Genomic DNA, 13356 nt, shown 5'->3' with positions numbered 1-13356 from the left:
GCCACTGAGCCAGACTCACACTTCTGGGCCTCCTCATGCTCGCGCCTTGCCAACTCTTCCTGGCTGCCCAGACTCCGCTCCTTCATCTCCCTCAGCATTCTTTCCACCTCGGCCATCTTCTGCCGAAACTCCTCAGTGGAGGTGGTGCTGGTGTTTGCTGCCCCAAACCTGGCCATCTGCCGCACCAGGTCTGCAGAGAAATCCAGATCCCCCATTAGCATTGACCAACCCAGGTCCTCATAAACCCCCCAAGATCTTTCCTGTCTTAGATCAGCCTCAAACTGCAGCCAGCTCTCATGCAGTACTCAGGCACCCAACCTGCTCGAGATCACTCAGAGGTATTACCCCATGTTTCTGTCTCCTTGGCCACTACAAGCAATGCATGCCACATCCCAAGCATCAGTTTTTAGCTTTACCTCCTCTCCTAGATCCAGTTTTATGCGTTTCAGTAACACTTGTGCAAGTTTAATGTGGTTTTTTTCCAGACTGTGCTTAGCCAAACAACGGGACTCACAATCAGCCTGGCCAGAATAAAAGCCAGAATTCTGCTGGGATCTTCATTTCATCTGTATTTCCCCTTATTGTCTCCATAGCTCTTTCTACATGATGCAGTACTTGGTGCTGTTTGAAAGCAAGAGCGTGGCATTCCCAGCAGGAAAAATCCCACAGAGCAGAGACCCATCTTTACCTACCTGCAATGCTCCTTTGAATGCTTTGGATATTCAGCAGGATCTGCTCCCCTCTCTGGTAAGTCTCTCTCGTGTTCTGGTCAATACGGGTTGCTTCTCTGTGAGTCATTGTCATCTACAACAAAAAACACTGGCTTAGCTGGAGTATGAGATCACATTTTACTTGATTTGTCAGCAGAAAAGATGTTCCAAAAAGACACACAAGACTTGGGAGTATGCAGCTTTTGAGGTCCTTGAACCATTTCTCCTCCAACAGCCTGCCCTGTGCTGCTCACCTACAATGCATTTAGTGACGGTCCTATTTAGCACCCTCAGGGAACAAGCAATAAATGCAGCTCCAATGCAACAGGCTCTGGATCCTGAAACCATAGAGGACAGCACTGTCCTGCATTCTTAACACAGGAAAAGCCCCACAGCCTGGAATCAGACCCACCTGGGTCCTGACCAGGACACAAGAAGAGACGGTGTGCTGCAGTTTGGCCAGCCAGAGCATAGATGTACGTATACAAAGAGGCAGTTTGGTCAGGGAAGTACAACATCAGCTGGAGCCATTTCCTTCTCCCTTAGATTAGGAGCAGGCAGTTTATAAGTAACATCAAACCTAGCCCAGTCTGCAAGTTCTCTGAAGGCCTAACTAGTATTTTTTAGACTAAGGACTCTCTAAGGAACATTACAGTAAGAAGGTTTGACTCATCTGCTGACAGGGCCCAGGCTCTCCCTTTGGGATGGACCTCTAGATGTTTATGTTCCTTCCTGATATGCTCCTCCTATAAATGACTGGGTAAAGTTGGAGTTGCCTCAAAAGCAAGTAATAAATCAAGAAACAACCATCAGTATCACAATATCACAGCCCTCTTAGAAAGGAAAGCAGGTCATCTAGCTTGGGCATCTGAAACTATAACACCCAAGCCTAGGGCTGGTGCAGCAGGAGATCCATCCTGCCTGAACCAGGCTCTTCACAGCCTTCTAAGCCTTCATTTTAGGTAAAGTGCTCTGGCAAAGGAAGATGGAGAAATATCCTACTTTGTGCTGCAGCGCGTTCAGGTCCTGTGTGAGGTCTATGTTCTCATCCTCCAGCTCGTCAGTGCGTTGTCTGACCTTGCTCAGGGCCCTCTGGTACTCACGGAGCTGGTTCTGGAAAAAAAAGAGACAAAATCAGGCCAACAGACCAGGAAATGAGGGCAGAAAGCGATGTTAAACCCTCCACTTACAGCGATGGTCGCCATAGTGCTGTTGAAACTGTGGAGGCGAGCCCAGGCGATGGAGCTGGCGTTGAGGTTGAGCAGCTGGCTGCGAATGGAGGGGAAGGACATCTCGATGTTCTGCAGATCCTCCAGCAGAAGCAGGACACAGCTATCACACACTGCAAAGGGAACAGAGCCATCAGCACAGGCCCCTTCCTGGGCTTCCCTCCCCTCTTTCCCCAAGACACAGACCTTCACACCTCACGCTGTCCGGGCCGTTTGCCACAGGGATCTCATACTGGTGCATGCAGACATCGCACTGCTTCCCAGTCAGCCCATTGGAGCAAGTGCACTCCCCAGTGCGCGGGTCACAGGAGCCTCCTCTGCACTCACACTCTGCCAAGTTTAATAACAGGAAAGTGGGATCACTTCGTGCTGTTACCACCCCAGAGAGAGAGGGAAGGAGTGCTTTTATTCCAGCTGTGTGCAACTGAACCTCTGCTTGTTATCTACGTGCCACTGCTGGGGGTTTCCCTAACAACAAGCACAGAACCTCAGGCACCAGTTGGTTGTTTTCCACCTGGGACAATTTGCCGTGCCAGCAATGCCTTGTCCCACTCCTCCCCATGCAGGACCCAACACCCAGGAAGCAGGACTCACTCATGCAGCCACTCTCGCTGAAGCCCCAGTATCCCGGGGCACACTGGTGGCAGCGGGAGCCGCTGACTCCGGGCAGGCAGCTGCACTGGCCAGTCTCTGCATGGCAGTTACTTCCCACTGCACCGACGTCGCAGTCACACCTCCGACAGCCAGAGCATCCCTCGAAGCCATAGTATCCCTCCTAGGGAAAAGCAGGACAGTGGGTGACCTGCTCACCGTGCCTCCCTCCTGGGGCAGGCTGAGGTGATGTGGGATCCCAGTCTGGCTTTATAGGAGTGTTTTGACCATTGCAAAACTCCTATCAATAAGATGTGGAGCTGCAGTTAAGAACTCAGACACAGCACAGCACTACCCTGCAAACCTGCCCTGGCCCTGCAATGCCCACTCTGGGTGCATTCAGGAAAATGGGGTTTATTGCAGTTTTCCAAAGGGTATCACATTACTGCCCAGGCTGCAGCTGAATGCTGCCTCTATTGCTCGCTGTCAGATCCTTAGCAGGCTTTTGCTTATAAAGGATCGTGTAAATCCAGCTTAACCCCCTGGCTGCCACCATTGCCCTGCTCATAGGCCTGAGGATGACACAAACGGTTGTCCCTCATCCCTGGTACAAGGACAGGCACCATCCCAACATGCAGGTGGCCTTACCTCACAGCGGTCGCAGTGCTGGCCTGTCACTCCAGGCTTGCAGAAGCACTGGCCAGTTTGTGGATGGCACGAGTCAGTCCCACAAGGTGAACAGTTGCATTCTGCCAGGGAAAACCACCCCCAGTTATACACTGAAGAACCTGCTCAGCCACTCACAAACCTTATTTCCAACAGTGAATTGTATGTCCTTATCTATCAGTCAGAGCAAAGACAGAGCAGAGCTCCTCTCCCCTTGGATTTCCTTCTCCTGACAACTTATTGCCATGACACCAGCCCAGAGCAGAGCCCTGTCTTGCAAGCTGCAATTTGGCTGCAGAAGGAGATGAGCAGTGCTGGGGGTGGACTCCGCAAACCCACACTCCCGAGGGAGTGCCAGCAGTAGCTGCCCAGGGCAAAACCGTTCCAGCCTGGCTGCGGTTTGGCAGCTTGCGTTTGGGGGTGGATTGGAGGTTCTGGAGTTGTGATGCTGGAGGGCAGGTTTTGGGGGTTGGTGTTTTTAATTACCATCATCTTTGGAGGATGTCTGTAATGTGTGTAACCAAGAGTGTGACTCACTGGTGCAACCACAGCATGGCTAAGGTGCTCAACATGACCACAGTCAGCCTGTCCATCCTCCCCCTGCCCCACCAGTGCTTGCTGCCTGCCCCACTCACGTGTGCAGTTCTTGGCTGCCACTGCATCCCCATAGTAGCCGGGGGCACAGAGCTGGCACCGCGCGCCGGCCGTGTGGTGCATGCACCCAGTGCAGGTCCCCGTCAGGGAGTCACAGCTGCTGAACAGCATGTTGGGATCTGTGTTCCCACTGCAGTCACAGGGCTGGCACGAGCTGCCAATCACCAAGGGATTACCGTAGTATCCTGGGGCACATCTGGAGAAGTAAGGCAAGTTAGAACACAGTCATGGCATGAGGGGGATCCTCCAGCTTATGCCTGCACTATGCTCAAGTTGTACAATTACAACTGTGCGAGCATCCAACACTCATAACTGCTGCAACCCTCAGGAATCCCAAAGCATTTTGTGTTTTGCCTCATGATACCACAGAAAGGTGCCCTTATCACAGACTGCAAGTCAAAGCAAAGCACAGATAAGTAATACACCCACAGCAACACAATGCTTCAGCAGTGGAGACAGCAACAGGGCAGCTGCAGGCTGAAAAGGATTGAAAGAAATGCTGCTGGAACAAAGCACACCGCAGGCAGAACCAATCATTTGCTCTGCAGTCTTTACTAGGATAACTTACAACAACCACCCCCATCCCTGGAAGTGTTTCCTCATCCCTGGCAGTGTTCAAAGCCAGGTTGGATGGGGCTCTGAGAAACCTGGTCTAGTGGAAGATGTCCCTGACCGTGACAGGGGATTGGAAGTGGATGAGTTTTAAGGTCCCTCCCAGTCCATTCTATGATTCGATGAACTTCCCTTCTGCCACAGCAGTGGCTGCATGGGACAAGTGTGTCTGAGGCTCCAGAAACACAGATCCCCCTTACCGCTCACAGTTGGGTCCAGCATAGCCAGGCTTGCAGAGGCACTGCGTGTTGGAGCCCTTGTGGACACAACCGACGGCAAAACTGAAATGAGAAGGGGTAAACAGGAAGGTGCAGTTACCTCTGACGTGGTGCCAGGGGAGCTGATCACTTGGTGTGGGCTGCTGGGGCCTTGGGTAAGAGGGTATGGACATGGTTTGGGGCCACTGACAAGGCTGGAATTGGGACACCTGCCAGTGCCAAGCCAGTACCCTGATGTGGCAGAGTTTCCCAGTGGTTAAACAGGGAGGCCAAAAGGGCAATCCCATCCAAGGATGCTTACTTGTTGGAAGCAACTGAAAGAGGGCACGGACATCCAACACACTGCAGGGCTTCTTCAGCAGAGCGACTGCCCACGTAGCCATCCTTGCATCGCTCACAGTGGTCTCCTTCTGTGTTGTGCTGGCAGTTCTGCAAGAAAAAGGCAGGCTATGGGCTCAGCACTGACAGCAAGAACCGGTGGGTTGCACAAAGAGCTCCCCACCAGATACCTAGATGCTTCAGTCCCTCCTCTTTCCCAGAGCTGTCTTGCACCCTAAGCTGACCCTGAGAAGGACCAGCTCTGAAATGGCACATGCAGCTAATGCTCCAATCCAGGCACTTCCCTGCTCAGTTAGTACGGAAAGAGCCTTTTAATTACATGCTTCAGACCTTGTAACACCAAAATATCATGTTGCTACACTGTTTACTTACCAGACATATCCCTGAGCCCGGCAGGCACTGATCTGAGTGGCCGTTGCAATGACATGGGATGCATTTTCCCAGAAAGAGCCCCTTGGTGTCCCTGTAGTAACCTGGAGCACATTCCTGAGGAGGGAGAAAAAGACAGAGATCTGAAAAACAGCCCGATACGTTCCGGCAAAGCAAAGAAACTAACTTAGTTCCCACGCCAGAATTCCTACAGGGCTGTGCTGATGGAGAAGAGATTAAAAGCAACAATGAAGACTTTTCGGTATAGCTCCTTCCTGCTCCTTGTCAATAGGAGATAATCAGCCAGACAGAAGGACCTATCTCAAGGTACTCCATGCATGTAATTTTAGTCTGCAACACCTGATTGATTTCCCCATCGTGCCTCTTCCAAGAGGGCAGATGCAGCTAATGCCTCTCTCCCAGGTGCACTGTGTTGTGGTGGGAGGGGAGCTGGAGCAGGCTGGTATGGGGGAGATGTTGCTCCTATAGCACAACCCAAGCTGCAATATTAACTGAGGCCCTCAGGGCTAGCTTGGAAGCTGGTTCTCTGGAACCACTGCTTTGCACAAACATCCAAAGCCCACGGCTGCCACCTGCACCAAGCACAAAGGGTGGCTGAGACCCAAAATGCGGCTGTTTGACTCCCCTCTGCCTGGAGCAGCACATCTGCTTTCACCCTTACCTGGCAGGAGTCCCCCTGGTAGTTAGCTGGGCAAAAGCACAGCTCCACGTTGCTGGCACGGGAGCCCGTGGCTGTGTCTGTTGCAATCTCTAGGACCACGCGGCGCAGGGACACGGATGAAGAGAGCTGGGAGAAGAGTGCCCGGATCTGCAGCTGTTCCAGGTTTGCCAGCACCATCATGAGCTCCTCTCGAGACACAGGGTTGTGGGTCTCTGTGTGCCTGAAGTTACCCTAGTGGGAGAAAACCTGAGTTACTGGCAGGAAGCACAGGCACCTCAACATCCAGCCCAGCCTTCGTTTCCCTGCTGCTGGGACAGATGAAACAGACCCTGCACGGATAAAACAGCCCTGGCTCTTCACAGCCAGTTCTGCTGCAGTAGGCAGCACCTAAAATACTGAGCTCAAAGCAACTGTCCCTCCTGTGTACAGGCTGGTCTTGGCCTTTCGGCAGCATCTGAGCACTTGGTCCACACTCGTGTGTGCAAACCCACCTCCACCAGCTGCAACCGGCCTTCATAGACCTCCCCTGGGGATGGGTAGGTGCCTTCCAGAAACATGATGCTCATCTGATTTCCCTGGAAGGAAAGCAAGGAAGGTGTCAGTCACTACCTCATCCTGCTCATGCACTAGCGGGGAGCACCAGGGGATTTCTCGGGCTGCACCTTCAGGATCACATCTGGACGGGACTCCATGGGGATGAACACGTCCCCCCTCCGTGGGTCAGAGTGCAGCTCATAGCGCAGGTGCCCACCATAGGAGGAAACCTAAAGGAGAGACAAACTGCATGTGTTACTGCAAGTCCATGCCGCTGAGATGAGTCAGAGCTGCCCATGTTCAACCAGAGCACGAGCAATGCTTGCACATCAGTGGGCATGCTGCTGGTACATGTGTGGTGGGGTCAGGGATGTGCCTGACTAGTGGTCCAGCTGCCACTGTGCTCTTACCTGGTCCCCAAGGTAGGATCTGGGTGCAACCCAGTAAAGCTCTTGATAGGCATCTGGGAGGTTCTTGAGATCAGCGTGGAGGAGCTGCTCCCGCAGGCTCAGGGTTGTAGGCACTTCCTGGCGGTCGCTGGTCAACAAGAGCCACCCGCTCATGTCGATGAACTGTGGGGGAAGAGCAACCACAGATCTTCTACTGGAGCTACAGAAAGTATCTGGGTGCTGATGCTCCAGAAAACCATCAGTCCCAGAGCAGCAGAAAGGATGAAAACAGGCTCACAACCTCACACGCATCCTGATAAAGCCATTGGAAAGCTGAGCACCATCCCTGCCTCCCACCTATGCCATGACTTTCCACCCTATGAGACTCCAGTGACCAGGAAAAGGGGCTGAAAGTGGAAGATGGGCATAGGGAGACAAAGGCAACCCTCCTCATGGTGTATCTTCCAGACAGGTAGGATTAATACAGGACAGAGCCCAGAGGGCTGCAGGGAGCCCTGGCCCCTCTCACCTCAGCTCTGTGCTTCTCGGCACTGCGGCAGCGATCGGTGGCACCAAAGCAGAAACACTTGGTGCAGCCCTTGGGGTTGCTGGCATCCAGAGAAAATGTCCCCAGGCGGCACTGGTCACACCTTGGGCCCTCCACATTTTCCTGGAAGACAAGCAAAGCTCCTCAGTGCCAGCAGCTTCTCCCGAGGCCTTAGTGGAGGACAGAGATAGCTGTATGAGTGATCAAAGTGCAATGATGTGATGCTGAAAGAGGATTACGTAGTCCCTGAACAGGTTTACTTGCACAGCACCCCCCAAACATTAAATTCACCTGTAGAAAGCACTTGCGAGCCCTGCAAAAGGGCTGGAGCAGGCAGCTCAGGAGCACTCTGCATTACTCTGCTGTCATGTAGGAACAGAAGGAGTCAAAAGGGCTAACAGCTTTAGGGCTTGATGCACGGCTGGACCCAGACTGCTCCTCTCCCCAGTGACAGCCCAAAGCCTTCATGGCCAGGAAAGAGGGGGAGAAGGAGACTTTCAAGGTGCTCTGAACCTAATACCATGTGAGGCAGGGTGGCTGCAGCTCAGTAACACAGGCATTCTCCTTCTCCAGCCTCACTCCCTCCCTGCACACCAGACACCCGCAGCCCCCCACATCCACAGCCAGTGCAGGAGAGTGAAGCAGAGTGGAAAAGCACAAAGTGAAGGCATCAAAGAACTGACCTTGCAGTGACATTGCCCCGTGACCGGGTCGCACACACTGGCTTCAGTGCCAGCCTGGTGGCAGTCACACCGCCGGCAGCTGGGGTAGTGGTAGTAGCCAGGGGCACAGAGGTCACACTGTCGCCCAATGATATTGGGCTTGCACCTGGATGGAGCAAAGAGCCACAGCATTAGAAACCTCTGCCTTGTGCTCTGCATGGGGAGCAGCCACAGCTTCCATGGGCAACCTGTGCCAGTGGCTCACCACCTTCAGGGCTCCCTCACCTGCACTGCCCACTGTCCACATCGCAGCCCGGCTCTGTCAGCTCCTGCACGCCGGGCCGAGAGCAGTTGCAGTCCTCACAGCCGATCAGGGGGTGGCAGCCGAAGGTCTGGGGCTCACAGACAACACACTCTGGCTTCAGGGTGTGTGGAGGGCAGATGCACTGCCCCGTCACCTCGTCACAGAGACGTGTCCCGCAGTCACAGGCTACAAGGGGCAGAAAGGGGCTGTGTTTGGAGAAGCCAGACCCAGGCAGCCCAAGGAGAGCACAAAGCATTGGATGCAGAACTCAACCGCTCACAGGAGCTGGGCTGTTTCGTGTAAGTGGAGCCCAAATCAGCCTCAGCCCTCTAAGAGGCAAACCAGCAAGTGCTGGGAAAGCAGGACGGGAGACGGGACAACTCACGCCTGCAGTTGGGGAAGCCCCAGTAGCCGGTGGCACAACGGGAGCACTCTCGCCCGATGACGTTGGACTTGCAGGGACACTGCCCGCCGAAGGGCTCGCACTGGCTGCCCCGTGCCCCTGCTTCGTGGCACCGGCAGGGCTGGGCCCCGTTGTTGTAGAAGAGGGAGAGCGAGATGGCAGAGTCACGGCAGAACCTCGATGATGTGCTGGGGCTGCAGGGGAAGGCAGGAACAGTCACCGTGCTGCACACCCCAGCCTCCCACCACCCCAAAGTCCAGCAGGATCTCCGGCAGCAACAGGTACTGAATTAGTGGTAGGAGAGCCCCATGACACTGAGATCTCCTGAATACCAATAGGTTTGGTCATTAGATAAGGAAAACCTTAATCAGATCCCTCCCCTGCCATGTATGAAGGGAATGGGTTTCTCCTCCTTGAGGAGTTGACAGCAGAACAGCCACACAAAGCCAAGGGTCTTACTTGATGTAGAAGCTGTTGATACCACAGCTGCTGATGAAATCGTAAGACTTGTCCAAGGGTTCCTCCTGCAGGTACTGAGAGCTGTAGCTATCCTCAGGCACCACAAGGATGTAATCCTGCAAAGCAAGAACAAGCCAGGCTCCTTACCTGAGCCACACAGATGCAGTCTGAAAACGAGCTTACTGAAAGTCCAAACGCACCCTTAACTTATCATCATCATCCCTTGCTGGGACAGAACATAACACACAATGTGCTGAAGTACTGGAAACACCAGGGTTCACCACCCTATTGGGGTCTGTCCCTCAGGGCCCATCTAATCTAATGCTCCAGGTGAGGAGTGGCACAAATTCACTGCAGTAAAAAAAGGCAGAATATAAGGGCAGCACTAGCTGTGCTTCTACAGAGGGGCAGGCAGTCACTGGCATTTAAACTTCTAAACATGGAGGCACCTCGGTTCCAGTTCTGTCTTTCTGACACTTACCCAAATTTTGGTCAATTTTCTGGTCCTGTTGCCTGAGTATAACAAGGGTTCCCTGCTTCTATGATATCTGCCTGGACAAGCAATGCTATGCAGGTGCAAAATGCTGCTGGGGCAGGAATAAGGCTTATTCTGGATCATTACAAGCTACGTATGCAAAGCAACAGCTTCAGTTTCTGCCTTGTTTTGGTATCAAACCCACACAGTGAAAGAGAACTGTCATATACAGATGCTGTTTCTGTGAATTCTACCTTCAAGTCTACACCACTAAGGTTGGAGACTGCAACTTTCAAGGGTAGCCCAGAAACTGAGTGATGGTGAGAAACACTCCAGTGACAAAAAGCCAAGGACAAACTCCAGTCCTGCTGGAGCCTGGTCTGGAGAGAGACTCACCAGCCACAGCTGCTTGCCCTCTGGCACTCGAACAACCACAGTCAGATCATTATCCGTAACATCCAGGATAATCTGGTCCTCAGAAACTACCAGGCTCCGGCACCCGTAGCCATGTGGGCAGAAATTAGCATTGGTCTGACCTGAAAAGACAACAAAGAGATTGGGCCAACGTTTCCCTTGCAGTCCTCATCACACCCTCCCAGTCTGGAAGAGATGAGTTAGTTTTACTTCGTCTTTATCCTCTGACATGAAAAACTGCCCAGGGCTTCAGCCAACCAGCAGCTTCCCCAGGTCCCTGCTCTTCTCACCTTGCCAGATGCGCCCACCGTTGATTAACACTTCCACAGGGAAGGTTGGATGGTTGGGCTGGTAGTAGTGTAGGATGAAGGCATAGCGTCCCAGGGTCTGGATCCGGGTGTTAAACACAACAGCAGCCTGGCCCGAAACAGGAGAACAAAGAGAGAAAACCCCACATCAGACACCTGCACTCACAGCCAGGATATGGCTTTATTATTGCACAAATTAGTGCTCTTATTGCACACCTGTCAGGCCTTGAGACTTTTGGTGAACCAACCCTCCATGTCTCCATACTCCCCCCTCTCATGGTGCCAACTGAAAAGCCAGCAAACCAGCTCAATCCACAGCCATGGCACTACCTGTGGTGACTGCAGGAGGATGAGTTCTGCAGTGGGGTCCACTGCTGTGGGAGGCCGAGGTGCAGGTTCCAAGGGGACCCCAGCTGGAGCCACATGAACAGCCTGAGCCAGGGGGACGTCAGGGGCGATGGGCAGAGCCTGGCCCCCCTCCAAAATAATCGACTGAAAAAGCTTCAGGAACCTTGAGGGAACACAGGAGCTGCTGCAAAGCAAGGAGAAAACAGGATGTAAAGATCTCTGACATGGAAAGAGAGAGGCTGAAATGGCTCCAAACCCGACGGAAGCAGGGGAAGCACTTGCTTTTGGAAACAGCCACATTCATGCTAAAACCCCGAGGGACCTGAGGCTCTTACCTGTTGGGTGAGAACATGCCATGGACACTGATGCAATGCACCTTCGGCTCGATGAACTCCATGGTGAACTGCGCAGCAGGTATGAGGTACACCTTGTGCTGCCACATGTGAGAGAGATGCCCAGTTACGTGACAGTGTCTTGCCACTGGGAGCCTACAGCAATTTCTGTGCCCACCAGCAATCAGGCTGACCACACTATCACGATCTACTTCCAAACACATCACTGACCACATTCTCCACCCTGGACTAGTCATGACATAGACTAAGATCTAGTATGCAGTCCAAACAGAACTAGAAACCCCTTCTACAGGCTAGGTACCAACTCCTGCCTCCCCTTGCAACCTGTCAACAGAGCTGCCCTTGCAGGGAGCTTACCAGAAAGAAATCAGCCAGATCAGAGGTGAAGCGAATGGTGGCCTCTGAGCTAAGCTCAAAGGTTGCAATGCGGCTCTGGGAATCCACAGCGATCCCTCGACAAAGGAAACTGTGAGAGAAACACAGGTTGTGAACTCAGCCTTGAGCAGGGTCATGGCCCATTTCTTGTCTTGCCAGTTCTATGTCCTGAAGGTGTTTGTACTGAGTCCCTGGAAACCTTTTCATGCCTTTTCTGGCAAGTCATAAGACTTCAGTTTCCCAGGGGCACCCCAGACATTGGTTTCCTATTGCAAAGGTTGCAGTCGGAAGTCAGACACTTCTACAGCAAGGGACATGGTTTGACCTGCACAAACAGCTCCAATAACCCTGCCTGTAGACCATTCTCTAAACCAAGGCCTCTACCAATGTACTTGGCTGTAAATGGAAGCAGCAGATTATCTCCTAGCAGAGGCATTAGAGGACAATGTTGGGCACAGGTGTGTACTTCCCAAGGACGGCCAGTCACTAGAATGAGTTTGGAAATACACGTATCAGATGTACAGCATTGAGGCATTGCTTTGTTCACATGATAAAGCAGAAAAAGCTCCTCAACTGAGGCAGAACTTATCCTTGCCATGTCAGAAGAGGACCAAACCCTTTCTCCATCTCAGAGATGACCATACCTGTAGACACATGGGTAGAAGATGAATGTGCCCTGCTGCATGGCTAAGTGCGGTGAGCTCACAGCTATGCCCACCGTCTGCAAAGCATTGGTGTTGGCGTACTCTACCAGCAGCACATATTTCCCAGGCTGGGCAACAGGCAGGGACAGCTGGATTTCCACCTAGAGGACAGAGAGATGACTTAGTGTCTACTGTGCCACTCCCCACAGTGATAACTGTAGGATGCTCATGCTACAAACCAGCCTCCTCTGCAGCTGAAGGGACATTGGGACAACTCTTACCATGGCACTGCCAGCCCTTTGTAAGTGAGACACTGCTTTGTGGTGCCTTGAACAGGGCATGCAAGCACAAAAATGCAAAACTGATGGGGCAACAGTACAGGGTACACGGGTGCAAAGCCCTTCTGGTAACCAGATGTCGGAGCAGAGGGATGAGTGCTACAGTGCCCATGCGAGGGATGAAACAAGTGCCACTCACATCACTGCCGCTGCATGTAGCCATCCGGGGATGGGAGGGCGTGAGCTGCTCTGTGGGACACAGTCTGGGTAGCCGGTTGTCCAGCCTGCACACTGCATCCAGCCCGGACACTGCAGGGAAGCCATCCACAGACAGGTACTTGTACAGGAGGCAGCTAAAAACATTAAGAAAGGAATCGCAAAGTATGGTTGTTAAATCATGATTTTAAGAGTCAAGAGCACCCATGCAGCCTGGGTGCCAGCAAGATTTGAGAGAGGTCCTGGGCAGAGCAACCAGATGCATCGAGATGCTCCAAGCACTACCAGACTGTGCCCATTCATTTTAAAAAGTCCATCAAGACATAAGTCATTGTAGCCATTTTCCAGGACTAACACTGGGAATCCAGCCTAGCAGAGAAGAGGGCTATGGTCTTACTGGGTGAACTGGCCCTCCAGGGTCCACCAGAACACACAAACTGCCTGTGCCATGGATGAGGAGATCTATGCATTGGCCTTCGTGGCCAGTGCAGGTTGAGCAAGCTTTATCAACAACAGCAAAGTGCTCCAGTAAGCAGTTTTACTGCATCCAGACCCTCGCAGAGTGTGAACTGGATAT

The 13356-nt window shown here is 52.8% G+C and overlaps 1 protein-coding gene across 3 annotated transcripts in view; it reads right to left on the bottom strand.

Moving 5' to 3' along the window:
* The window catches only part of LAMA5 (laminin subunit alpha 5), an 83705-nt gene that overhangs the window by 11498 nt on the left and 58851 nt on the right, over window positions 1–13356 (bottom strand). For all 3 annotated transcript variants that reach the window (XM_065691388.1, XM_065691389.1, XM_065691391.1), the window contains exons 26-52: window positions 12763–12916; window positions 12286–12446; window positions 11624–11732; window positions 11249–11346; window positions 10896–11097; window positions 10548–10674; window positions 10240–10379; window positions 9369–9484; window positions 8892–9103; window positions 8488–8692; window positions 8224–8368; window positions 7523–7663; window positions 7015–7176; window positions 6733–6834; window positions 6562–6645; window positions 6071–6301; window positions 5392–5505; window positions 4982–5109; window positions 4663–4743; window positions 3832–4046; window positions 3179–3279; window positions 2534–2714; window positions 2126–2269; window positions 1901–2052; window positions 1713–1823; window positions 693–804; window positions 20–190 (exon numbers count right to left, since the gene is read on the bottom strand). In XM_065691388.1, coding sequence (XP_065547460.1) covers window positions 20–190; window positions 693–804; window positions 1713–1823; window positions 1901–2052; window positions 2126–2269; window positions 2534–2714; window positions 3179–3279; window positions 3832–4046; window positions 4663–4743; window positions 4982–5109; window positions 5392–5505; window positions 6071–6301; window positions 6562–6645; window positions 6733–6834; window positions 7015–7176; window positions 7523–7663; window positions 8224–8368; window positions 8488–8692; window positions 8892–9103; window positions 9369–9484; window positions 10240–10379; window positions 10548–10674; window positions 10896–11097; window positions 11249–11346; window positions 11624–11732; window positions 12286–12446; window positions 12763–12916 — 3899 coding nt within the window. The remainder of the gene's footprint in view (window positions 1–19; window positions 191–692; window positions 805–1712; window positions 1824–1900; window positions 2053–2125; window positions 2270–2533; window positions 2715–3178; window positions 3280–3831; window positions 4047–4662; window positions 4744–4981; window positions 5110–5391; window positions 5506–6070; window positions 6302–6561; window positions 6646–6732; window positions 6835–7014; window positions 7177–7522; window positions 7664–8223; window positions 8369–8487; window positions 8693–8891; window positions 9104–9368; window positions 9485–10239; window positions 10380–10547; window positions 10675–10895; window positions 11098–11248; window positions 11347–11623; window positions 11733–12285; window positions 12447–12762; window positions 12917–13356) is intronic.

This window comes from Lathamus discolor, chromosome 11 (genome assembly GCF_037157495.1).
Source record: "Lathamus discolor isolate bLatDis1 chromosome 11, bLatDis1.hap1, whole genome shotgun sequence".
Lineage (NCBI taxonomy): Eukaryota > Metazoa > Chordata > Aves > Psittaciformes > Psittacidae > Lathamus > Lathamus discolor.
Note: the sequence above shows the minus strand (reverse complement) of the source record. Positions and strands in the feature narration are given on the sequence as shown.